The sequence below is a fragment of the Aptenodytes patagonicus genome, chromosome 25 (assembly GCF_965638725.1).
Source record: "Aptenodytes patagonicus chromosome 25, bAptPat1.pri.cur, whole genome shotgun sequence".
In the NCBI taxonomy this organism is placed as follows: domain Eukaryota; kingdom Metazoa; phylum Chordata; class Aves; order Sphenisciformes; family Spheniscidae; genus Aptenodytes; species Aptenodytes patagonicus.
The window spans coordinates 872,769-895,410 of NC_134973.1; the positions used below are offsets into that span (position 1 = coordinate 872,769).

The window sequence follows — 22,642 nt, forward strand, 5'->3', positions numbered from 1 at the left end:
GTATGGATGTATTTTTGGATTTCTCTGTCTTTCCTCCTTTATTTGAGATGGTCTAGAGCAATGCAGGAAATTTGCCCCTAAATGAAGGCTGTCAGCAATTCTTGCTAAAAGGAATGGAAAAGAGTTGAGGAACCATTCTGATCCCAGCAAGGAGTGGGAACAGGCTGTGGATTTAGGGATTCTGTTCAATTTTGGAGGAGATCCAGTGACGGTCCCGGCAAGACCAGCATCATTCAGCCCAGGTCTTTGTTTGCTAAGAGGTAGCTGCTAGCTTACACTGGAGGGAAAGGAAATGATCTGCGTACAGTGTGTGCTGTGTAAGCTATGCGATGGGGTTCCCTCTCTGCTGCTTGTGGTGACAATAACTTACTGTGTTTACAAGCAAAAGGAGTTGTGTTCTGCTGGGTGCAACCCTGTAATGTCCCCTGGGGCCCTGAGGACAAAGATGGGAATTTTTCCTTGTGTACTCACTCGAGAGCTATGTGAGTGTAGTTATTTTAATCATCTTACAAAGACAGGATAAAATACAGTTTGTTCTTGTGCTCAGAAAGCTCCTCAGAGCTGGAAAGGCTGTTTTTAAAATACCTAGTAATACAAGCTGTTGGGGCTTGGAGTACACTGGGGTTGAATTTTGTCCCTTGCATGTATGTGACGTCCTGCTCTTTAGAAAAGGACATTTGTTGAACCAGGGAAGGGAACACATCCAAATGAGCACACGCCCTCCCCCTTTTTTAATAGCCCTTTTTTTCTGACTTCAGCTGCAGATAGGGGTAATCGTAGCTGAACACCTACAAGTAGAAACAAGCCTGTGCCATTGCATGGTTTGACAGTAACAGTGGTCCCCATCTGTGCCATCCAAGATAATGCTGGCTGATGTGATGAGTGGTTCAATCCTGGGTGAGGCAAAGAGCCTGCCTCAATTGCAAAGGTCACGGCTCTGATTTGTTGCTTCTGCTTCCCCTGATTCTCTCTTGCCTGCCACAGCAGCAAATGCCTTTAATTATGCATGAGATAATTAGCTTGATAAAGTCTTGGATCATTAATCTGTGCAGTGCTGAAAGCTGTTTTCAGTACATAATGATGAGCATTTAATTTATCGCTCTGATTATGTCCCTTACATACCCTACCTCCCTCTCCCCATCTTACCTCTTGCTGTGGCAGCTCTGACGTGACGCTGTCCTGAACCCACTCGACCTACGCAGTTACCTTGGGGTTGGTACCTAGCTGTGAAGTGCACATGCGTGCTTGTGCTCTCTTCTGTCCCCCCCCGCCCCGCTGCTAGGCATATCCTCATTTGAGGACCTGCTGTTTGCATGCTGATGTCTAGAAATGTCCTCCCAATTCAATTCCCGATGCAGTACCCCTTGCTGTGCTTACACAGCACTGATCCCTCTATTCATGTTTGGACACCTGGTCTAACACTCTTCGTGTGTTTCTGGCAGGATTGAGGGGGTGAGATGTGGCTGTAAAAACCCTCTGTAACAGGGGAGCACAAGGCCAGAGGAGGCTGCTGAGAACAGCCAGTGCATTGTGTTCCCTCCAGCACGGTGATATGTGGTACCCTGAGCAGACTGTCATGTCTCTTAAAATCCTATCTTTCCGTCTGCGCTTGCAGTAATGTGCTGAAAAAAGCCTAAATGTGATACATGCGTACACGCACAATGGGGAAGGATAAGATGTCATTATGAAGTCTGGATGTTACTGAAAGCATATGATTAGCTTGATTCTGAGCAGTTGGGATGCTCTGAACTGTAATCTCGGTCTCTAATTGTAAATTGTCCAGCAGCTTTGCTGCTTAGACCTAACCTATAATGAAAATAGTTCTCACTTAAGCTTTGCTACCCCTTAATCTCACAGGGAGACAGCATGCTGGGGAAAGCCCTCAAGGGCATAGAACTCAGCGTGCAATGAGTGGGGGCTAAAAACATCATCTTTTTTCCTTTTCCTCCCTAGTATTCATTATGTAATGAGCCTCTGATAGAGCTGTCGAACCCTGGTGCCAGCGGCTCCCTCTTCTATGTCACCAGCGACGATGAATTCATCATAAAAACTGTGATGCACAAGGAAGCTGAATTCCTACAGAAGCTCCTTCCTGGCTACTACATGGTGTGTATCACCAGCACCTTGGACCCGACTTGGGTTTGTCGTGGCAGCTTTTCTGTCCAAAGCATCGCACAGGGCATGTCCTCCACCTGGGTTTCTTGTGGCCTGCCCGCCCTGTGCCAGGGACAATGTTAACAGTGTGTCACGAAGCCAGTCCCAGAAGCACAAATCCTGCCAATTATTTGCAAATTCCGTGGGTAAACTTGAGGCAGATAACTGTGCCATGGCTTTAGGCATGTTCTTGCCTGGCAGTGCCTTCCCAGATGTGTGTTTCTGGGTGTCCTTTTTCCAGCACTAGTTCGTTCTTCTTCGCTTGGCACCATACATCTGCCTCAGCCTGGCTTTGAGGATGGCTGTTGATTGCAATAACAAAGCCACCTTGGTTTTGTGGGAAAACCACTGCTGTCCCTGGATATCTCCCATATCTGCTGTTTAACAGAGTTACTCTGAAGGCAGTTGCTGGTTGTCCTGGCTCCCGCTGGCTGCAGTACCAAGCTTAAAGACTCCCACAGTACCAGCCAGCTTTGCACATCCAGTCTGCTGCAGATAGTTGTTGCCTAAATCTCAGGGCTAGCAAGGCAATATATTGAGACCCAGAGGACTTGCATGTGGTGACAAGTAGTAAATCAGAACCAAACCCAATGCTTTGGCGTGTAAACCAGGAGCTGCCTCCCTGCATAACTGTGGTGAAGGGTCCAGCTCTATGGATGAGGGCACTGAAATTCAGTTAGAACCACCCAGGGATTTGTTTGCCGTGGAGATGCTGAGGAGAAGGTGATGGCAAGCGATGTTAATGCTGCCCCATCTGCGTGCATGTTGCAGTGGATTTGATTTATGTGATCGTACACTGTTTTTATGAAAATACTTGCCTCACTCGATATTTACTGGGGAAAATTTGCCAAAGTGAGACAGGGTCTTGGGTGTCTGTATATAACTGACAGCCAGTCGCTTGCTTTTGCAAGTGACAGTCAAGTTCCTGGACAGGATGAGCTTTCTTGGAAAGTGTTGCCTGTTGCCTAATGTATGTAGTAAATCAGGTGGAGGGTTTTGAATGGGAATGGAGTTGCACTGTTGTCCTGAATTCTGCAGCTGTCCTGGCTAGCAATCGGTGTAACGAATTAAACTGAACTTACCTGTCTGGTGCAGAGTTGTGTGCTCCTCGTTGTAGCATCCCAATGTTTGTGGGTTACTGTGGTGCTAACACGTGATCTCTCTGCTGTTCTGGGGAAACCCATCCACTGTAAGCGGATGTGTAAGTCCACTTCCACTGTAAGTCAGTGGAGAGGAAGCAGAGTGGTTTCATCCTGAGTTACTTTGAAACCGGGCAAGCGCTGTTCGCGTTCGGTCTTGCCTGTCTCTGTTGCTTTTAGCTTGCACCATATTGAACAGAGCGCTCACAAAGAGGGCTCACTCGTGTGCCCAGTTAGGTGAGATGAGGAGGGGCATGAAATTTTAATACAATCGTGCTTCTGCCGTCTGTCAGAGTCTGTCAGGTCTGTCCTTTCTTTTGTAGCGTACAGAGATGTTCTGTTTCCTTCCCAAATTTTCCCAAAGCTGAACAAGCAAATCATGCCTGTCATGTCATTCCTAATAATAACTGCTGCCTAAAAAAAGGACATGATAGCAGAGCAGGATATCTGCGCTCTCTGGCCAACTGTGTTTTATAAAGCAACTCTGCAAAAGGAGGAGAAAATTGATGTTGTTTAAAAAAAAAAAAATACCGTGTCCCTGGTTTATTCTGGGCCAGAGAACAGCTCTTGATTTCTGACACTTCTGAAGAGATGAAGATAGCTGTTATTTTTAAACTTGAAGTTCCCACTTACTGTGTTTATTTCTCTTCCAGTTTGGTTTCCCTTTTTTAGCTGCTGTTGATGGGGAAAGCGGGGAATTTCCGGACTTGGTTATTTGCCCAGAGTGCTGTACATCTCATTCCCTGTATTCAAGGCATAGTGGTATTTTCAGGTCCTAAAGCCACTGAAATGCAAGAGTTTGTCAAATGGGTACAGTAAGCTCTCATGTAAAGTTCAGAAAATCCCTAGGTGAAGAAGCGCTAGCGTGACTGCTCCAAGATCTGTTAACATGCTTTGTGTTGAACACAGCAGGAATCTTCTGCCGAAATTACCTTTCCCCATGCTTTTTTCCCCAACCCTGCTGCAGAATCTGAACCAGAACCCACGGACACTGCTGCCGAAGTTTTATGGACTGTACTGTGTGCAATCAGGGGGCAAAAACATCCGCGTGGTCGTGATGAACAACATTCTGCCTCGCGTGGTGAAAATGCACCTGAAATTTGACCTGAAAGGCTCAACCTATAAACGCCGGGCATCCAAGAAGGAAAAAGAAAAGTCCAGCCCTACGTACAAGGATCTAGACTTCATACAAGACATGCCCGAGGGCCTGATGTTGGATGCAGATACCTTCAGTGCATTGGTGAAAACGTTGCAACGAGACTGTCTGGTAAGGAGGCGGGCAGCTTGGGGAGCAGGTTAATGAAGTTCTGTGGCTCTCAAGCATGAGGAGCAAATGATTGAGAACGTTGCTAATCTGCTAACCCCAAAGCAGGATAAGTCCCTTCTACTGTGCTTTTCCCTGAAAGCAAAGCAGTGGAGTTGGATCTCATGACAGCCTCTGAGGACTAAGGCTGTGTTTCTTTACCTGGTGCATCAAATTGTGGCAGCATGCTCCACTTGTAGCTGGGCTGTTGGGACTAAATACGTTTTTCCTATACAGTGTGCAGCAGATACATGGTACAACGGTGTTATTTGCAAGCCTTCAGCCCTTTGGGTTGATTGTGGGATGGCCAAACTCTATGCGATCAAGTCCAGAGATGACTATTGGTTCAGAAACGTTCAAGCTCTGGCGAAGGAGTTGTTAGTGAGAATGTGGACAGGCTGTTCCATGCTTTGGGATCTGTGCTGTATTTGAGCTGCTGGCCTGATATTTTGTCTCTGTTCTTAAACTCAACACTAACCTGTAGGTGTTGGAAAGCTTTAAAATCATGGACTACAGCCTCCTGCTTGGGGTTCATAACATAGACCAGCAAGAACGGGAGCGACAGTCTGAGGGAGCCCACAGCACGTCGGATGAGAAGCGTCCTGTGGGGCAGAAGGCACTTTACTCCACGGCCATGGAGTCCATCCAGGGTGGGGCTGCCCGGGGGGAGTCCATAGACACAGATGACACGTAGGTGAAAACCTGGTTCTCTTGCGCTGCTGGGAGGGGTGGAGGTGGAGGCTGGAGTAGTAAATCCGTGACTGAGGCCCATATGAACTGTTAGAGTGAGCATCTCTCCTGGGGGTTATGGTACTGCTGCCAGTAAAGCAGTGTGGTGTGAAAGGGGGAAGCTGGGGTGGGAAATGTTTCTGTAAGACTCCAGCCTCACAGCAATCTCTCTTCTTAGGCCAGCCTGTAGGTTGTCAGCTCCTGTTACAGCCTCTAAATATCCACCCAGGCTCTGGGGAGGAGAAAATAGCTCTGCTCTAGCTCAGCATCCAAATACTGGAGTGGAAGTAGGGATCAGCCTGTCCCTAGGAGCTTGGAGTTTGTTCTCCATCACTCCATCTTTGGAATCCCTGACGGTACCCTGAGGCCATCCCATTCCGATTAGCAAACAGCAATGTAGCCAAGTGCTGGAGTAACTGGTGGAGCTGTGGGTTGGGAGGGGGTTGCCCAAAACCTGTCCGTGCTGTGCCCAATCTATGGCTCTTGGGCTGCAGGTGGCTCTTGTGACTGTCTCTCTGGCTCTGTGGACCAAGCTTGCTAACAAATGGTGGAGTTTGCTGTTTGTTGCTGTCTGAAACCAGCTGCTCCAGTTTTGATGGAGGATCAGTCACGGTGGAGCCGGGATAATACTTTGGTGTTTCCATTCTTTCAAGTAGCTTCATTAATTGCAGTGGCCTGCCTGATACCTGCATGCTTTTGTTGTGTGCTGGTGCTAGTGGTTGCTGCACCTTTGGCAGGACTGATATTATCGCGGATGGGACTGGAAATACTCTTGTTCTTAAAGGTTTGCTGCCCTAATAGGCAGACAGCTCACGCTGACCTGATAAATAATCTGATCCCCAGAATAAAGTCTGTAGCTAAGAAGAAATGATGTGGTGCTTTCTGGCCCAGGTAGAGCTGTTGCCACGTGACACGGGTCCTGTCCTGATAGTTGGTGTTTGGCGCTGCAGGCAGCAGCCCTGGGATCACCCTGTGTGAGATAGCCTGGGTCAGTAGGTGACTTCCCATGGTTGTGCACAAAGTGACTTTGCAGGTTTTTGCATTGTGTCTGACCACCACATCAGAGCCCTCTTTTCAGTGCTGCCGTCCACCCTTCCGCAGGTCTCGGGGGTATTACAGCTGCTCTTTTTGAGGCTGCACTCGCTGAGGTTTTGTTTTCCCTGCAGGATGGGAGGAATCCCAGCAGTGAATGGCAAAGGAGAGCGTCTCCTGCTACATGTAGGAATAATAGATATCCTTCAATCGTACAGGTAGGTAACTTTGCAGTTGTCTGTCCTTTAAGTGTGTTAACGTCTATTTTAATACTGAATGAAAGCAGGAAGATTTTCCTCTCCTGAAGAGCTTGATAATGAGTGGGCAGGCTGCCTAAAGGCATCTGTCAATGCATGTCGGGGGCTGTGGTTTTTTATCCTGTCCTTAGAAAAGCTGGTGACACAGAGCCATTTTTCTTTCTAAGATATAATGAGTTGCTCATAGAAGTTTCCCGTCTCTGTGCCTAGGATGGGTAGCATATCTCCAGGGATGGAAGGTGATTTTCTGCTCCTCTTCCAGCCCAGCTGCTCCTTCCCTGTAGGGTTCCCAGGCAGTCCTGACCTGACTGCAGAGATGCCGGTGTGCTCAGCCAACCTCTCTTGGCTGGAGGAAAGCTACACTCCGGATGAAGGAGGACTTGTTAGCAGCTCAGTGATCTCTCCTGTGCGGGGTATGAAAGGTGGTTTAGATACAGAGTATGTGCCTGAATCTGTCTCTTTTTCTTTTCTCTCCATTTCTCCCCTGGAATTAGGTTCATCAAGAAGCTAGAACATACCTGGAAGGCCCTTGTCCATGACGGGGTGAGTGCCTGTAGAGAGGCAGAAATTGTCCAGGCCTCGGCAGGATTACCTGCCTTGGCTTCGTTTATGCTAGTTGGTGCCGATTACCTTGCTATTTATAGTGCCTGAACTGGCACAGTTGAAGCTGATGAAAGGAATAGTTCTTGCCTCTTATGCCTCCACAGCGGTGTAGTGCCACTTATTCCCAATCAGGTTTTCTTGCTCACTCCACCTCCTTGCATGTTTAGCTGTCGTGCTACCAGCTTTCCTCCGCTGCTCCCATCTGTCATTTTCCTCCTCCCCATGATACCAGGAGCTGTACGCACAAGGCGTGTGCATCCGTGTATGTGTCAAGGAGCCCTGCATTTGCTCTCTTTGGTGATTGACTGTGTTTCAACTTCAGTAAGCTATCTGTTAATAAATCCCTTTCAGTGTTTCCCTGCTGTCTTGTCTCCTGCAGCAGCCAGGTGCATGTTTACAAAAAAGCAACCTTGAACGTGGAAACTATTTTTCAGCATTGCTCCTAGCTTCCCTTAAATAATAAGGCAAAGAAAATGTGTAGATGCCAAGTCGTAGCAGCACAGTCAAACATCAGAAGCAGAGACAGCTTCAGTTTTACGATTTTAAACAAAAAGTGCAAAACATTTGAAATGTATGGAGACCCTTGGCTGAATTTTGGTGTCCGTGTTGTATGCAAAGGTATCCAGGTGTGCTTTGAATGTCAGCCAACAAAGCCAGAAGAAATTTCATGTATGTAATCAGGCCAATATTTGAAAAATCCAGGAAGTCTACAAAGGAATAAAATCACCAAAATCCACTATAAAATTACAGCAAGAATATAATCAAATGCAATCAAATCAAAGGCAATGCTTCAGGCTTATTTATAGCATTAATCAGATCATTTCAGTTAAGCCTTTCCATTTTAAGGCTCGATCAGTGCTAAATGTTGGAATAAAAAAGGCTGCATTGGTTGTTATAGAAATTCTGCCTTGAGGGATAATTTTAAAATTAAACAATTGCTTCTTGCCTTTGTAGGACACGGTGTCAGTACACAGACCCAGCTTTTATGCAGAGAGATTCTTCAAATTCATGACCAACACAGTGTTTCGAAAGAATTCCTGTAAGTACCTAGTCCAAGAGCTGTTGCCCTTGTGATGTGAGACAAGCCTTATCTCAGTCTTGCTGCTTCAGTCCACGTGGAGAGTCTCTGGGCCGGAGCCTGAGCAGGCTTTTCCACTGTAACATAGAGCGAAGCTGGGGAACTGCAAAGCCCTCAGGTTGTCACGGCTTGCTTTGGTCTGCTCAGACTCCCAGCCCGGAGCTCTCCCTGCAGCCTGACTCAGGCTCAGTCCTTTGGAGATGGCACTTGCAGAGCACGTGTGTGTGTGTGTGTCAGAGGGCAGAGGCCTCTCCTTATGAAGGGAAAAGTGCCTTTGGTGTGACAGTAGGTGGTGGTGGTAATTTCATCCTCTCTTTCACTCTTCTCATCCAGCTCTGAAGTCATCTCCCTCAAAGAAAGGGCGTAGTGCCTTGCTAGCTGTCAAGACGGCTGGTCCAACAGCTGCATTTTCAGCTAGCCAGCTTCCCTCTGAAAAGGATGAAACGCAGTATGATCTTCGTGCAGCCAGGAGTTACCCCACACTTGACGATGAAGGTAATGGTCTCGTTTGGTGGCTGATGGCTGTGTGATTACCCTGTCTTTCCTAGCAGTTCCTTAGGATCCTTCCCTGTTCTCGTCAAGTTCCCCACTGTGCACCGACCACGTGTCCTCCTTGATGGATAGCTCTTCATTGCATGTCTTGCTGTGCTTTGCAGGTGCTAAACTTAAGCAGGAAAGGGGAGAAGGTAAGAGTATATTGTTTTGTCACAGCACCAGCAGTTAGTTGATTGGGGAAGCAATGCCTCTGCATCAAAGAAGACCGAATTCCTTCTTTGCAGCACTGTATGGTTCTGCAGTAAAAATGGTCGCTTGCGTCACTGCTGCAAGGCAGCCGCTGCCAACTGGCACCAGCAGTCGTAGCCCAAAAGCAATCAGAAAGTTGAATTTTCCACCCTTTAAAAAAAAAAAAAAAGGTGGGGGGGAACTGGGAATTGCAGGGCTCTAATGACAGTGTTTGGACAGTTATAAGGGGCAAGATCTTGCCATTGGAAAAAAGACAGATGGCCTGGTTCTGTGCTGCCTTTTCATCACTGCCATCTGGGCTGGATTTACAGATGATTGGTGAAGGACAGGCTCCTTGAGTGCATAGGTGTTAGATTCCTACCTGTGCAAAGCAGTGAGCACTTGATTCATCTCTTAATTCACTTGGGTATTTATCTCTGGCGATCCAAGCCTTTAATCCAGCTTTGGTTACCAGTGAGATGTCTTCGCTGGCGTTACGTTTCCTGTAGTGTCTGTCTGTCATGCTGGAAACGGTGCTTACTGGCTCTCTCTAGAGGATGCCTTGGGAGAAGCTGTTGCATTCATGAACACAGCTAAACTTCTTGCCTGTTTGTGGTTTTAAGTGACCAGTCCCAGTGAGGGTGTGCAGGTTGATGGTGGAACAGCCTCACACAGGGCTGGTGTAGGTAAGGTGTTGGTGTTTGACCTATTCATCTTTTTTTTTTCCTGCATCTCTCCTGCCCTCCACTCCGGGCCAGCAGGCAGGCCAGACCTGCTACCCTGCACACCTCCTTCCTTTGAAGAAGCTACCACGGCCTCCATAGCCACAACACTATCTTCAACATCTCTCTCTGTTCCCGAGCGATCCCCTTCGGAGACATCTGAGCAGCCCAGGTACAGGTGAGGACAGCACTTGTCCCCTGCTTCCACTGGAGTCAAGCGGCTGCCGTTCCTCTTCGTGCTGCAGATCTCGGCAGGCTGCCCTATGCTCTGGAATGCTAATGACCAATTTTAATTAAATCTCTCCTGGGAGCAAGCAGACACAGCTTTGATGGGATTAATTATTGCTGGAAGAAGTGTCAGCTGTTAAGTAGAACATCTCCCTCATGGGGTGGGGAGTTAGATTTGGGGACAGTGTAGGATTTCTGTCTTAAATTCCTCCTCAAACTCTACTCTTCTGGTTTCTTTCTGCAGGAGGCGCACACACTCCTCAGGGCAGGACGGCAGGTGAGAAAGGTGTCTCATCTCTTCTTGCAACTGCTGCACAGAGACCTCATGTTTGTCCCTGTGCAAAGGTCTCTTGGAGGGCTGAATGTGAATCTCGGCAGCCCCAAGATTTTGGCATGGTCCTCTGCAGGATGATGAGCTTCTTCCTGAAATCAAATGATCCCCATTTCTCACACAGAATTTTCCTTACAAGCAGATCTCTGTGCTTTGCAAGGAACCTTAAATATTACCCCTGTTATTTGATGGGAAAGGGAACAACAGAGTTGTCCGAATTTACCCACCCAATCAGCACCAGAATCAAGGAAGGTCGTTTATGTCCCCCTCCGGGTAAGCGAGCCTTAACAGCAGGAACATTCCTCCTCTGTGCATCTGCCTGCCGCCTGGGTGCGGTGGGTGTGAATATGGGGAAGGGCTTTGGCTTTGTGAGGCACTGAGCACCCTTAGTCCCAAGAGAAGTAGCTTCCAGTGTTTTCAGAAGCTTGGGTACTGTGAGGGTTTTTTTTCCCTCCTGTGGTGATAGGTGGCTCAGAGCCAAGGGCAAGGTAGGACAAAAATCCCCTACTGCACAGGGATGTCTGGATTTAGAGGCTCATATCATATAATTATATCTTGCATATTTTTGCACCAGTAAAAATGACCCCATTGCCTGTGTCAGCGGGATCTGCATGAGGACCCTGTGTTTGCTGCTGACTCTGCCCTAGCTTTCCAGGACATCTTGTAAGTGTTGTAGGCGCAGACTTTGAAATGCACGTCAGAGACTCAGTCTTGGGATATGCCATAGCCAGAGGAGCTGCTGGACAAGCTGACGTCCTCCCTCCCTGCAGTCAGTGTTTGGTGCTTCAGAGGGAGGCAAGGACTTTGGAAGATGAGGGTTTGCACCGTCTTACAGACATCTCCCCTTGTTCCTAGCTTTTAGTGATTTGCTGAGCTTCAGACCACATACACTGTGGAAAAAAATCCCTTTCCGTGGTATTTATTCATGAAAATACCTCTGGATGCTGCATGTTGCTGAATCTTGGTAAATTCCTGTCACTGGAGGGCAAGGACCTATTTGCTGCTGATTTGCAGCACCTGTTGAAGTGTGTCAGTCAGGGACCTGCAAAGCACCTCACCTCCTGCAGAATCCTTTGTCTGAAATTGCTGAAAATTGGAGACTTAAACTCAGGCACCAGTGGTGGGACCCATTTGGCAAAATGCAGTGACTTCACCCGAGTTACTCCGGACTCCCTCGGTACCTAATGGAGGGAGTTGCTGTAGGATGTGACTGCTCATCCAGAAATAGGTCAGGTGAATCGAAGTGACTGTCCCTGGGCCATACAGGGAGCTTAGCGTCTTGGTCAGAAGTAGATCTGTCTGTCACAGATTTGCCGCAGCTACAACCCCACACAAGCATGACCTTTGCTATTTTTTGCCTGTTTCTCCATTTCTGGTGCTGGTGTCTCAGCGTGCCCTTTCTAGGGGAGCAGAGACCTGTGTATTTGTAGAGCACCCTGTGATCCCCTGGTGAAAGCCAGTGCAAGAACAAAGTTATTAAAGCGTGAGTTTACATTCCTGAGCTGAAATGAAAAAGACCTTATCCAATTTGCTCAGGAACGTGTCACACCTCTGATTATTCCTCTGCTGGGGAATTCCCTCTGGGTTTCCGAGATCCACCCCTGTGAGGAAGAGAGGAGCGAGTTCCCCGGCACCGAGCTGGACAGGAGTGCCGCCTGCTGGCTCCGGCTCCCAGCCAGGGACAGCGCAGAGCAGGACAGTACTGCCGATGAACCCAGAGCTCATCCCTTCCCCGAGACTGTGCCCTTGGCTTGGCAAGCACACACTCCTCCTTCCCATGAGGACTATGGAGCCAGCCCCACTAGCACAAGCAATTACTTTAATAGCATGAGGTATTAAATTGAAGACTGTCGCAAACAGCTCCTGAGTGTGCAGATAAATCTGATGTTAAGCCTGGAGCGTGCTTGAGCAGCTTTGGTGCGCTGGGAGTCTCAGAAGAGGTCGGAGGCTTTGGCCCTTGTGCTGTTGATAGGTAATGCTGCGCTAACTCTGGACACAGGTTTTCCCCAGAGGCCAATTCTCCTCTTTCCTCCCGTACTCCATTTGACACTGCCCGTCTTTTCTGCAGCACTGGCTAATTAATCCCTTTCCTCTTGTCCTCTTTTCCCACCTCGTTAGTCTTGAGCACTGCAATCTGACAGGACTGACTCTTTTGCCTGGGAGTTTTGGTTATCCAAATCCTCAATCCTGGGAGGTCTGATGGCTCCCTCTGACCTGAAATCAACAGCTCGGTCTGTGCCAGGAGCTCGGTGCTGCAGTGGCTGGCAGCAGGCAGCCGCAGGCCAGGGCAGACCAGCACAGCTCGCTCCTGTGGTAGCTTGCGGTGCGAGAGGCTGGGCTGACTCAGGACTGATTCAGGCTGACCTAAAATTGAGGACTGTGCATAACTAGTGCCCAACTGAGCCTTTGGGCCTGTCTCTCTTCGGTTTCCAGGTCACACGAGGAGGTGCGCGTTGAGGAGGAGCTTCAGCAGATCAGTGTTGAGCTGGAGCCCAAGTGTGACGTTGAGATCATAGCTCCTGAAGAAGATGACAAAGAGTGAGTGTTTCGGAGCGTTGGGCAGCTTTGCAGAGCCCTACCCGGTGTCATTTGGTCTGTGGCAACTTGTGCTGGAGGCTGACTTTGTAGGGCACCAGCTTTCCTGGAGAGACAGGTGCTCCCCCAGACAGTTCAGTGAAGCTGAGCGCTGTTACTTCTGACTTGACCTGATCTTTCTGGATGTGGCAGCAGAGCATCTTCAGCTTTTCTGTAATAAATCATACAGTCTTGCTTGCTCCTTTTCTGATCGCAGTGACTAGACTCTTGTCATTTCTTCCCCCTTCCAGAGAGGCGGCTTCTTCAGCCTGTGCCATTGTAACGTCCACAGCTACAATAGAGGTGGAGACAGCCAGCCAGGCCTCCGAACCAGCCAGCCAGGCCTCGGATGAAGATGACGTGCCAGTCACAGACATATACTTTGTAAGATACCTTCTCTGCCTGGCCCGTTAGGGGGGTGATGGGAAAGGTTGGACGAGGGTGTAACAGTCTCGATTCAGGCAGTCGGGTGCAGGGCAGTGTCTCCCCCATGCCGTCTTCGTGTTGAGCACCTCGAGATCTTAACGCTGGATGGGTTTTTGAATGCAGGGAACTGGATTAACCCTTGGAGAACTCAAAACAGCATCTAGTGGGGCTCAAGTGGGTGGCACTGCTGCTGTGGATGTAGCCGTAGGTGTGCCGCTCTGCTTCCAAGCACAAGTGCTGAAGGGCTTATCTAGGCCAGCACGTTCATTCCCGGGACAAGCCAAGGTGAATGTAGGTGCAACTGAGAGGTTCTTCCTTCCTCAGCTAGAGAGCCCGGCTGCTTTCCTGAACACAAACGTGCCGCAGTGGCCTAGAGCCAGAAGGGAGGTGGTTGCAGCGGGGCTGACCTTGGGCTCTGGTGAACTCTGGCTTTTCCTTTCCCTGCAGGCAGATGCATTAGGTGATGCAGTGAAAATCTAGTCCTGAGACAGGGAGTAAGTGAGGTGGTTGCTGGTTGGCAGCAGAGTGCCGTGGAGCCTGGCGCTGTGTTCCTCAGTCAGCTCTCGCAATGTCTGAGCAGCTTCTGCAGACCAGAGAAGAGTTTTTAGCAACATGTACCTGCCCCATGGATTCCCAGAGCAGAGCTGAGGGTCTGACCCGTGAGAGCTCTCCCCCATGCCTGGGCACTGGAACCTTCTCATTAAAAGAGGTGCCCAGCTCCTCCCTGTTCCGACTCGTTGCTGTCAGTTATATGGCGATGGAGATGAGCTGAGCCCTTGTGATGAGCTCCTTCAGGCTAACCTAAAAATGGCAACGTTTGCCTTTCCCTGTGCTTGCGTGACTCTGATGCAGAGCTGCTCGCTCGTTGCCGACTCATTCCGAGGCTCGTGGGAGCTGTGGAAGGAATCAGCTCCATTTTAAAAGCTTGTCTGTTTGGGTTTTTATGCACGCTGTTCAAAATGCAAACAGCTCCCTCTAACACTGGCTGCTCTTTCTTTGCCTGTGGATGGCAGCTCTGTGCAAGCTGCCTGCAGATACTGCCTGCTCCACTGGCAAGTGTCTTCTAGCGAGGGTCAGCTCCTCTTCCTCCCTGTCCCTGGGCATGTGGACTCCCCTCAACTTGAGGGGCACCTCTCTATCCGGAGGAAACCGTCTGTGTGCAGTGCGTCCTCACAGAGAGTGTGACTGCTCATCAGCATTTCATACTTCATCTAAGTCCTTGAGTTTTGCATTAAATGTGTGTTGTGTGCTGTGGAGTGTTTGTCACTGCTGGGATGAAGGGAAAAGCTGATTTGGGTTCCCACGGGCGCTCTCCTTGGAAAACCACTTGAGCTGGAGCTCAAGTGAGGCTGCACCAGAGTGCAGCAGGGCTTGGACCACAGCTGCTTTCTTGCAGGAGTGCTCCAGGGGCGATGGTTGGTGAAGGGATGCTGTGTGCAGAGGATGATTTGTCAAATCCCAGGGGACTGTGATCTGATCTTTGGAAGTCCGCTCCTGAAAGGAGAGCACTTTATCCTCCTGTTCACCCACAGGGGAATAAAAGCGCAGAGATTGCGGCAGCGCATGGGCACCGCTCTTCCCACGCACGGCTTTCCTGCCCGCTGATCCGTTCAGGCTTGGAGTTGCCCAACCCCTTGTTTTTTGCTTTCTCTTTCATCCTCTTTTCCTCTGTTTCCTTTCTCACATCACTTGCCCTGGGGCCATCCAGTTCACAGATGGGAGGTACTGGATTTACTCTCCCCGCCAGCGCAGACTCCGAACCACCTCGCTTTCCTCTGGGATTGTAAGTGAACATGCTAGCACGTAGGGGAGCAGAGCTGCAGCTTTGAAACACTGGGGCCAGCACTCCCTTTCCCTTGGATGCTGTGGCTTTGTAGTGTGTGGCCGTTAGGAACCAGCCCAGCAGAAACCGGGGAAGCATATCGAAATCACACAAATGGATCTCCCTGTAGGACCTTGCAGAAACACATGCTCTGCCCTGCTTTTCTGCAGGCTGGTGACACAGCTTCTGCCATGGGATGGGCTGCAGTATCACCCAGCCCTTGGACAAACTTGCAAGCACCAGACTTGGCCAGAGAGGCACCTGAGCCTTTGTAGGTAATGTTAGGCTCGGCTCCCTTGGCCCAGGAAGCCAGACGAGGTTCCAAAGAGACCATTAAGCTTGGAGCTGCTAAAAATCCAGTTGCAAATATAACCTTTTAGGCTTGTGGCTGGTCATCTTTCTGGTGGCTGGGATGGTGAGCAGCTCATAAAGCCAAATGAGTTAGGAGTTGCTGCTGGGTTAGGGATGGTTTCTGCTCTCCAGCCCTCCTCAACATCACCAGTGTGCTCCCTCCTCACTGCAGGTTTTCTGTGAGCAGTGAGGGTTTTCCTTTTCTTTCTGAAAGATGCAGGGAGGCAGTTGAACATGTAGGGGCTGAATCCAGAGCTCAGACTGCTCTGGGTTTTAGTATTTCCCTTCTCAGGCTTTGGGAGAGCTGATGTCCTCGGAGGGTAATGGCAGTGCCGTCAGAGCCTTGGCACAAGCATTTGTATAGCGTGGTCCTCCCAGCACCTGCCTTTTTGGTACCGGGCAGGGGAGAGTGGAGAGGGCGTCAGGCAGGGTGCATGGGGAAGCAGGGGCAGTAACGTGCTCCTGGCCTTGGCTGATGGCAGGAGGGAAGTGCTGCACCTATGTGGGCAAACAGGCAACCCCTCCCGGCAGCTCCTCCTGTCCCCTCGGCTGGGTTTGGCTGCCCCAGCACTGAGAGGGTTAATACCAAGCACCAGATGATCCTTTATCTCCCCCTGGGTTTGTAGCTCCCTGCGTGCATCTGAGCTCCTAAAAGGCTCTGAAAGAGGCTGGCTGGAGGATGCGGTTCAGTCAGGATGGATGAAAAACAGGATGTGGGGCGGGCTTTATGCAGTGTTGAGCTTTCCTGCACCTCTAGCAGAGCCCTGTAAGAAGCTCCAGGCAAGGGTTTCTCTTCCTTCCTTCCTCCCAGCGGTCTCTGCTAATGTAGCTGCAATTATTGATGAGGTTCAGCATGCAGAGTCCAGTGCTTCAAAGCTCCTCTGGCTTCTTGTAGTTTCTTTTACATTGTAGACTGTTACACTTGGTTCCCGGGCTGGGAACCCCCCCAGGCTTCTTCCAAGTACCCAGTTCCGTTTCTTTTCCTTTGCAAACCCCAGGCTGAGCCAAAGGAGGCAGTTTCCTCTCTCTGGGGGCACCTCTGGAGCCAAAAGAGCCTGTTTGCAGTGGAAGTGGGTCCCCCCTGGGAACACTGGAAGCAGACACCAGCCCTTGAATCTGCCTGGGGTTCTCTGTGCTGTGTTGGCAGCAGAAGTGTGTTTTGTCACACCAATGCCCAGTGTTGTGATAACCGGCTCCCTCGACACATGTCCCCTTCCCCCTCATTCTTTCCAAGATCCAGTTGTGTTTTGCCTCCTTTGTCATACTTGTTCCCATCACCCCACTGTCTCCAAGACTCTCAGCAATAACTAACTGTTTCCCTTCTGTGGCCACCATCCACCATGGTCTAACCCACCCATCTGCTGCCTTGCTTGGCCTGCAGGGAAGGGGGAAGGCACAGCAAATCAGACCAGGTTTCACTGTAAAAGCCCTCCTGGACACCAGAGATGCCAGCTTGTAGCATCCACAGGGCTCAGGAAACACGGGGGTTGAGAGCTGGGAGTGGGTAGCAGGAACCGAGAGCTCTGTCACTGCCCTTAGGTAAGTCACTTCCCATGTCTCTCGGTTTCTCTGGAGCCGGGGTGATGCTATGGCAGGGAGCTGAGGTTTCCCTGGCATCTCAAAAGCTCTAAAAATCTGTCCCTGGAAGAGGAGAGGTTGTGCCATCCCCACTGCAGCTGGAGCAGGGTCCAATGTCAGCTGCTGGTGGGCTGTCCCATGTCCCAGCTGGTGGGGAGCAGGCATGTACTGAGGATGAGGAAGGCTCCTCTGCTGAGAGCTGGCACTGAGCTCAGTTTTCTCCCTCCGGGTGGACAGCTGTTCTTACTGTACTGTTTCCTACTCTTTTTATTTTCTCCTTTTATTTTTTCCTCTTCTCTCCTTTGCTCCCTGCTCTGCTGCTGCTCTCCTTGCATTCTCCCCGCCGTCTCTGGCCACTCTGGCAGCCGACAGACGAGAGGAGTTGGGTTTACTCCCCGCTCCACTATAGCGCTCAACTCCACTCTGTCTCCGATGAGGAGAGCGATACAGTAAGTGTACAAGAAACGTGTGCCGGGTGCCCGGTGGGTCGAGGTCGGAGCTTGCGCTCCCTCTGCAAGGTCAGCTTGCAGAGGGAGCCTCTGTGGCCTTTGCGCAGCATGGGGCTCTTGCATGGCTGCGACAGAGCCCTGCTGCATCTCGGATCAGCTCTGTGGCAGCAGGCGAGATCTCTTGCGCTGGCAGAGACCCGGTCTGCTCAGCAAAGGTTGTGTCTTGTTCCGAATCGTTTGGTGCAGTGAAAGCTTTGGGAAGCTGAAGTTCTCCATTTGTGTTGTCGTTACTGGAGGATGCAAAACAAAACAGCCTTCTCTCTTCACGCTTGTTTTGATTCTGGGGAGTTGGCTGGGCTCAGACCTAGCAACACAGGGCAGATGCTTGGGTGTTGACTCTCTCTTCTCTGCCTCTTGCAGTAATCTCTATGCAGACACAGAAGCCCCAGAGAGCAGCGATTCCCTCTGCAGGTCGATGTGTTCCCTTTTCGTTGATGCAGCCGTTCCAGTGGGATGGGGAAGAGCTTGCTGACACCAGTATCGCTGCACTGCAGGATCCCGGGCACTGCATTTCAGAACGGAGCAAAACTATAACCGTGTATTTCTACTTATCCCAGACATGGGCAGCAAAGAAGCCACCCACTCACCCGCAGCTCCCAACAGAGACATCCAGCTGGGTGTAGAGTATCCTGGGTAGTAACACAGTGTTTTCCAGACGTGCACTACCGTAGCTACCTATCCATGTGTGATACTGTGAACCTTTTTAATTTTTTAATCATGTATTTATTTCTTTTATCTTTGCACAGAGACAGCACAAATGTGCTTTTTTAAACATATAGTTTACTGCACTTTTTTTTTTGTCATATATTTGTGCATCAGAAAGGAGTGTGAGACCTCACTGGAGAATTGGTAGGAGCACGTTGCTGGGGAGGGCAGGGACCGGAGTGGCTTCATTTGAGGCAGCAGCGTGGTCTAACCAACTGATGGAGTCAGGAGGTTTAAGGCTGTCCACACTCTGCCACGGTTTTGCCGAGTGACCTAAGGCAAGTCACTTAACCACTCTGTGCCTCGGTTTCCCCCGTGCTAATGGGTGTACAGTACCCACTTCCGTTAAAGCACTTAAACCCTGGGATGAAAGGTGCTATGTAAATGCAATGTATTAAAGGCCATTGAATAGAATTGCTCCTATGTTACAGTAGTCCAAAGTAGCCATGCCAATTTACTTGGATTCAAAAATCGCTAGTGACTTCTCTTGATCTGTAACACTGTGCGGGGGAAGCAAACGATTCCTGGCGACAGTGATGTGGTCACCTCGGCTCTCCTCCGGACGTCGCGATGGGTTCTGCCTTCACCATGTGCTGCACTGCTGCGTCACCCTGTCCCTCTGTGCTTGGAGTCCACGCTTCGTCTTACCGGCTGCCGCACCACCGTCTGCTCCAGACACAGGCACGGACAGATGAGAACTGTGCACCTGCAGGGACCAGCCGTGCTGGAGTGCGAGTTCCCCGGTCTGCCTGGCCCCAGGTGTGGCTTGTCTGGACACTGCATCCTACTGGAGCCACTTAGCACCTCGCATGCTCATGGGTGTATCCAACTGCCCAGTACTCGGGGATCACGAACATTGGGTTCACGCGTATCCTCTGTACCTCAGGGCAGTCAGGGAGGCACGTGCACGTCCACACACACTGGAGGCAGAAACAGAAGCCTGGCTCTGCCACCTAATTGCACCGGGCGGTGTTGTGTTCACGGACTCTGTTGGACAAAAAGCTGGGTGACTGGGGTGTTGCCTGTGGTAACATCTGCTATTGGAAATTGCTGCTTCAGATGTCTGAGATAGTTTGCTTTTCAAGGGCTGCAGGCTTTAGGCGAGAGGATTTGGTGTCACTGGGTAGTGTTCAGACTAGGCTCATCCATCTGTCAGCAGGACACACACCATAGCATTGTCTTGAACTCTAGCAATCCCATCCTCATCTCCCAGAGAGAAGAAAGGAAATCCTTTAGACCAGAGGGAGCCAGGTCTTACTCATGTGCTTTACGAGTCTCACTTGAGAAAGAGGGTCAAAATATCTTTATTCTCATTACAATCTTCAGACTGTCCTTGGGATTCCTTGTAGAGGAGTGGGGAAGCGGGACCCTTCTCTTGGGGCTCAGTACCCCCACTCTGTCTTCACAGCAGCACTCAGGATGGGTTAATTCAGGTCCCAGAAGGTAACTGGGCTGGTGGGAAGCTCTTCCCATCTGCGATGTGCTGAACTTGGTGAGGATCTTCATGAATTGACGTTTTCTTGCCTAGAAGTATGGGACCCAGACTTTTCCACCTTGCCTGCAGATGCTGAAGGCTGTAAGGCGTGCTTCTCAAGAGCACGCGCTAGAAGTCTTGCAAGCTACTGCCATCAGATGTATTCATGTATTTACCAAATAATCTATCAAAAGTCTTTTGAGAAACTCTCCCCTTTCAGTCGCTACTTGACAGCTCGTTCACCTAGCTAGCAGCATTGCTCCATGACAGCCCCTGCAGTAGGCTGGGAAAGGGCTCCTAACCCACCCCATCTGCTTGTGCCAGTCCCACCTGGGCTCCGCAGGCTGCGTGGGCAGTGCTACAGGGGGCTCAGCACTTTGCTGGAGGGGAGACGGGAGGAGTGCAATACCTACAGACTAACCTGCCTCTGGGCTGAAAGCCAGAGGTTTCAAAATGCTAAAAATTCAGCCTTTGGGGTTTTTCCTCCAGAAGCGTGATACTATGCGTAGAGAGGCCAGAGGGAGCCAAATCCCTTCTGCATCTTCAGATGTTGCTCTTGGGTGCTGTGCTGGAGGAACGTAGCTCTGGGGAGGAAGCCGGGAGATTGGGCTCGGGCTGTCTGACCCGAGGCCCAGCTGCCCCGGTACCACCTTGTGCATGGGCTGGTGAGTTTAGCCTTGTCGGGACTTTCCAGCCAGCTGAAACCTAGCATCTTGTTTAAGATGGTTTAAGCATCATCGATGGAGACTTTATTCCTTCCCCTCATTTTGGGGGTCTCTAAAGCTGCTTAGCCTCTGTGCAGGGAGCGTCTGAGCCCCACCTTCATGGAGTATCTCAGTGAATGAACTTTGCAGGCTGGAGCTGCACTTGGTCCCAAGAGATGTGGGGAAACCCAGACCTTTTGCAGCATGTTCATTCCAAGCATCTGTTTTCCTCAAGCATTCAGGCTTTTTGAGACAATCCTTGTGCAGTTCTGTAACGCTGAACCCCTTGGAGCGAGCAGGTGTGGACACAGAGGATTGGTCCTGTGAGAGGATGTGCAAAGGGCTTAGAGCAACTTTGGCAGCGTGAGGGGACAGGAGGCACCTTCCTTTTGGGAGATGCTGATCTGAAGTGGAAACTGCCCCTTTCCAGGCTCACACACGCTCCCTTCTGCGTGTCGCCTACTGTCCACTTAGCTCGGTGCTGGAGAACTGCTCAGCCTCCACTTCCCATGGAGGCTACAAGGACCTTGGAGTGTAAAGTTTGCTCTTAGCCCACCTCTCTACACTGCGCTGCAGCATGAGAGCATAGGGGAGCTCTGGAGCATTTCCCAAGCACTGTCAAGGCTGCCTTTGCAGGACATGCAGAGTCAGAGGAGGGCAGGACTGGGTCTTGCCCACAGGAAAGAGCATCGGCCCTTTTTTGGGGAAGAGAACTATCACCCATCCTTGGTCTGAATGTCCCTCCAGCTGTACTTCTAGCTCATCTGGGACATAAGTTGCCTGTACTTTCTCTGTCGGGGCTTTCTCTAGTGACCCAGCAGCTGGCTGGCAGGTGCTGTCCCTGCTGTAACGCCCCGCGCTCTCTCTCCATCATTAAAAGGAGGCACCATGTTTCTTTTGCTCCTCCGAGATTTGAGCAGAGCAGCCCTGCGAGATAGCTGGTTCCCATGTAGCTCTGTTTGCCACTGCTCTCCTTCATCCCCGTCGTCCCAGCTGGGACCCTCAGCTCTGCAGGACATGCCCTAAACATTGCCTGGTGCTGAGGCTGCTGGTGCGCTTTCGCCTCGGGCTCTTGCCAAACTGCAGGTGGCTGCTGCCTGCCAGGTATGGATTTGGCAAGAGAAAACTGGCATCTATGAATCTCTGTGCTTGTCGTCAAGCTCCTGTAAAGGCTCTGCCCGTTGCAGGCATGTGTAGAGCAGAGGCGGGGGGCAAACCAAGGAGCTGGTATAGAGAGCCCTGAATGCTCACGCAAGGGATCCAGCTTTTGGCTGCTGTTGCCTCTGCGGTGAGCGGCTCTGCCACATGTGCCAAAGTCGCACTTTGGGAAGTTTTTTAGTGAAGCCAGAGCGCTCGCAGGTCTCGGCCCAGGGCTGGCACAGGCACAGCGGTGTTTGCATGGGCTCTGTTACCCTGGGCCCTCACTGGGCTCCTGAAGCACGGCACAGCCCGGCGTTCCCCCTTCTCTCATTCCCAGCCGCTGTCATGCTCCAGCTCTTTCCGAAAAGGACAAGGCGAAAGCCGTGGCTCAGGTGTACCGGATCATGTCTGTTTTTTCTTTCTGTTGACGTCTACATTAGACCCAAGTATGTTCTATTGGATGTTCATATTCCCACTCATTTTCTGTGTCCGCTCTGTGCGTGCACCATGTAACGAATGTATGTAAGTAGGGGGGCGCGGGGGGCTGGCGGCTGAAATGTGATGCCAACCCGTGGGTGTTGTCATGTTTCTCTTCTTTTTGGGGGGGTTTAAGTCATGAGCGCTTTTTCTTTTTCTTGGTTGTTTTGAGGTGGTTTTTTTCCCCCCCTCCCTCTTCGGGGAGACCTTTTTCCAGAGAACTGTAAATTGATGCTATCTGTCCTCGGCTCTGTGATAAAGCATACTGTAGTCTGTGCTGTGCTCACTCCGGACGGCTCTGCCTCCTCCCTCCTGCGCTCGCGGCAGGGCCCGACCCCCCCTTTTGGGGGTAAAAAGGAAGAAAAAAGGGACGGGAGGGGCGGGCGCGGGGCCGCCGCGCTCCACCCCCGCCCGGCACCGCCTCCCGCCGGGCCCCGCCGCGGAGCTGCCCCGCCGCCGCCTGCGCCCGCCCGGCACCGCCGCCCCCGCTGCCCCGCGGAGCGGCCGCCGCCCCCGGCGCCGCCGGGCTCGGGCTCGGGCTCGGGCTCGGGCTCGGGCTCGGGCGCGGCGGCGGGCAGGCGGG

The 22,642-nt window shown here is 50.9% G+C and overlaps 1 protein-coding gene across 4 annotated transcripts in view; it reads left to right on the top strand.

The window, feature by feature from the left end:
* PIP5K1C (phosphatidylinositol-4-phosphate 5-kinase type 1 gamma) overlaps positions 1-22,345 on the top strand; it is a 51,262-nt gene extending 28,917 nt beyond the window's left edge. The window contains exons 6-19 of one of the 4 annotated variants that reach the window (XM_076359668.1): positions 1,954-2,106; positions 4,261-4,560; positions 5,081-5,286; positions 6,492-6,575; positions 7,109-7,157; positions 8,172-8,256; positions 8,629-8,790; positions 9,780-9,918; positions 10,213-10,245; positions 12,733-12,837; positions 13,125-13,257; positions 15,008-15,082; positions 17,416-17,499; positions 17,920-22,345. In XM_076359668.1, coding sequence (XP_076215783.1) covers positions 1,954-2,106; positions 4,261-4,560; positions 5,081-5,286; positions 6,492-6,575; positions 7,109-7,157; positions 8,172-8,256; positions 8,629-8,790; positions 9,780-9,918; positions 10,213-10,245; positions 12,733-12,837; positions 13,125-13,257; positions 15,008-15,082; positions 17,416-17,499; positions 17,920-17,922 — 1,611 coding nt within the window. In that variant the 3' untranslated portion in view covers positions 17,923-22,345. The remainder of the gene's footprint in view (positions 1-1,953; positions 2,107-4,260; positions 4,561-5,080; positions 5,287-6,491; positions 6,576-7,108; positions 7,158-8,171; positions 8,257-8,628; positions 8,791-9,779; positions 9,919-10,212; positions 10,246-12,732; positions 12,838-13,124; positions 13,258-15,007; positions 15,083-17,415; positions 17,500-17,919) is intronic. The other 3 variants (XM_076359665.1, XM_076359666.1, XM_076359667.1) reach the window with 3 other exon arrangements.
* The last annotated feature ends 297 nt before the right edge of the window (positions 22,346-22,642 follow it).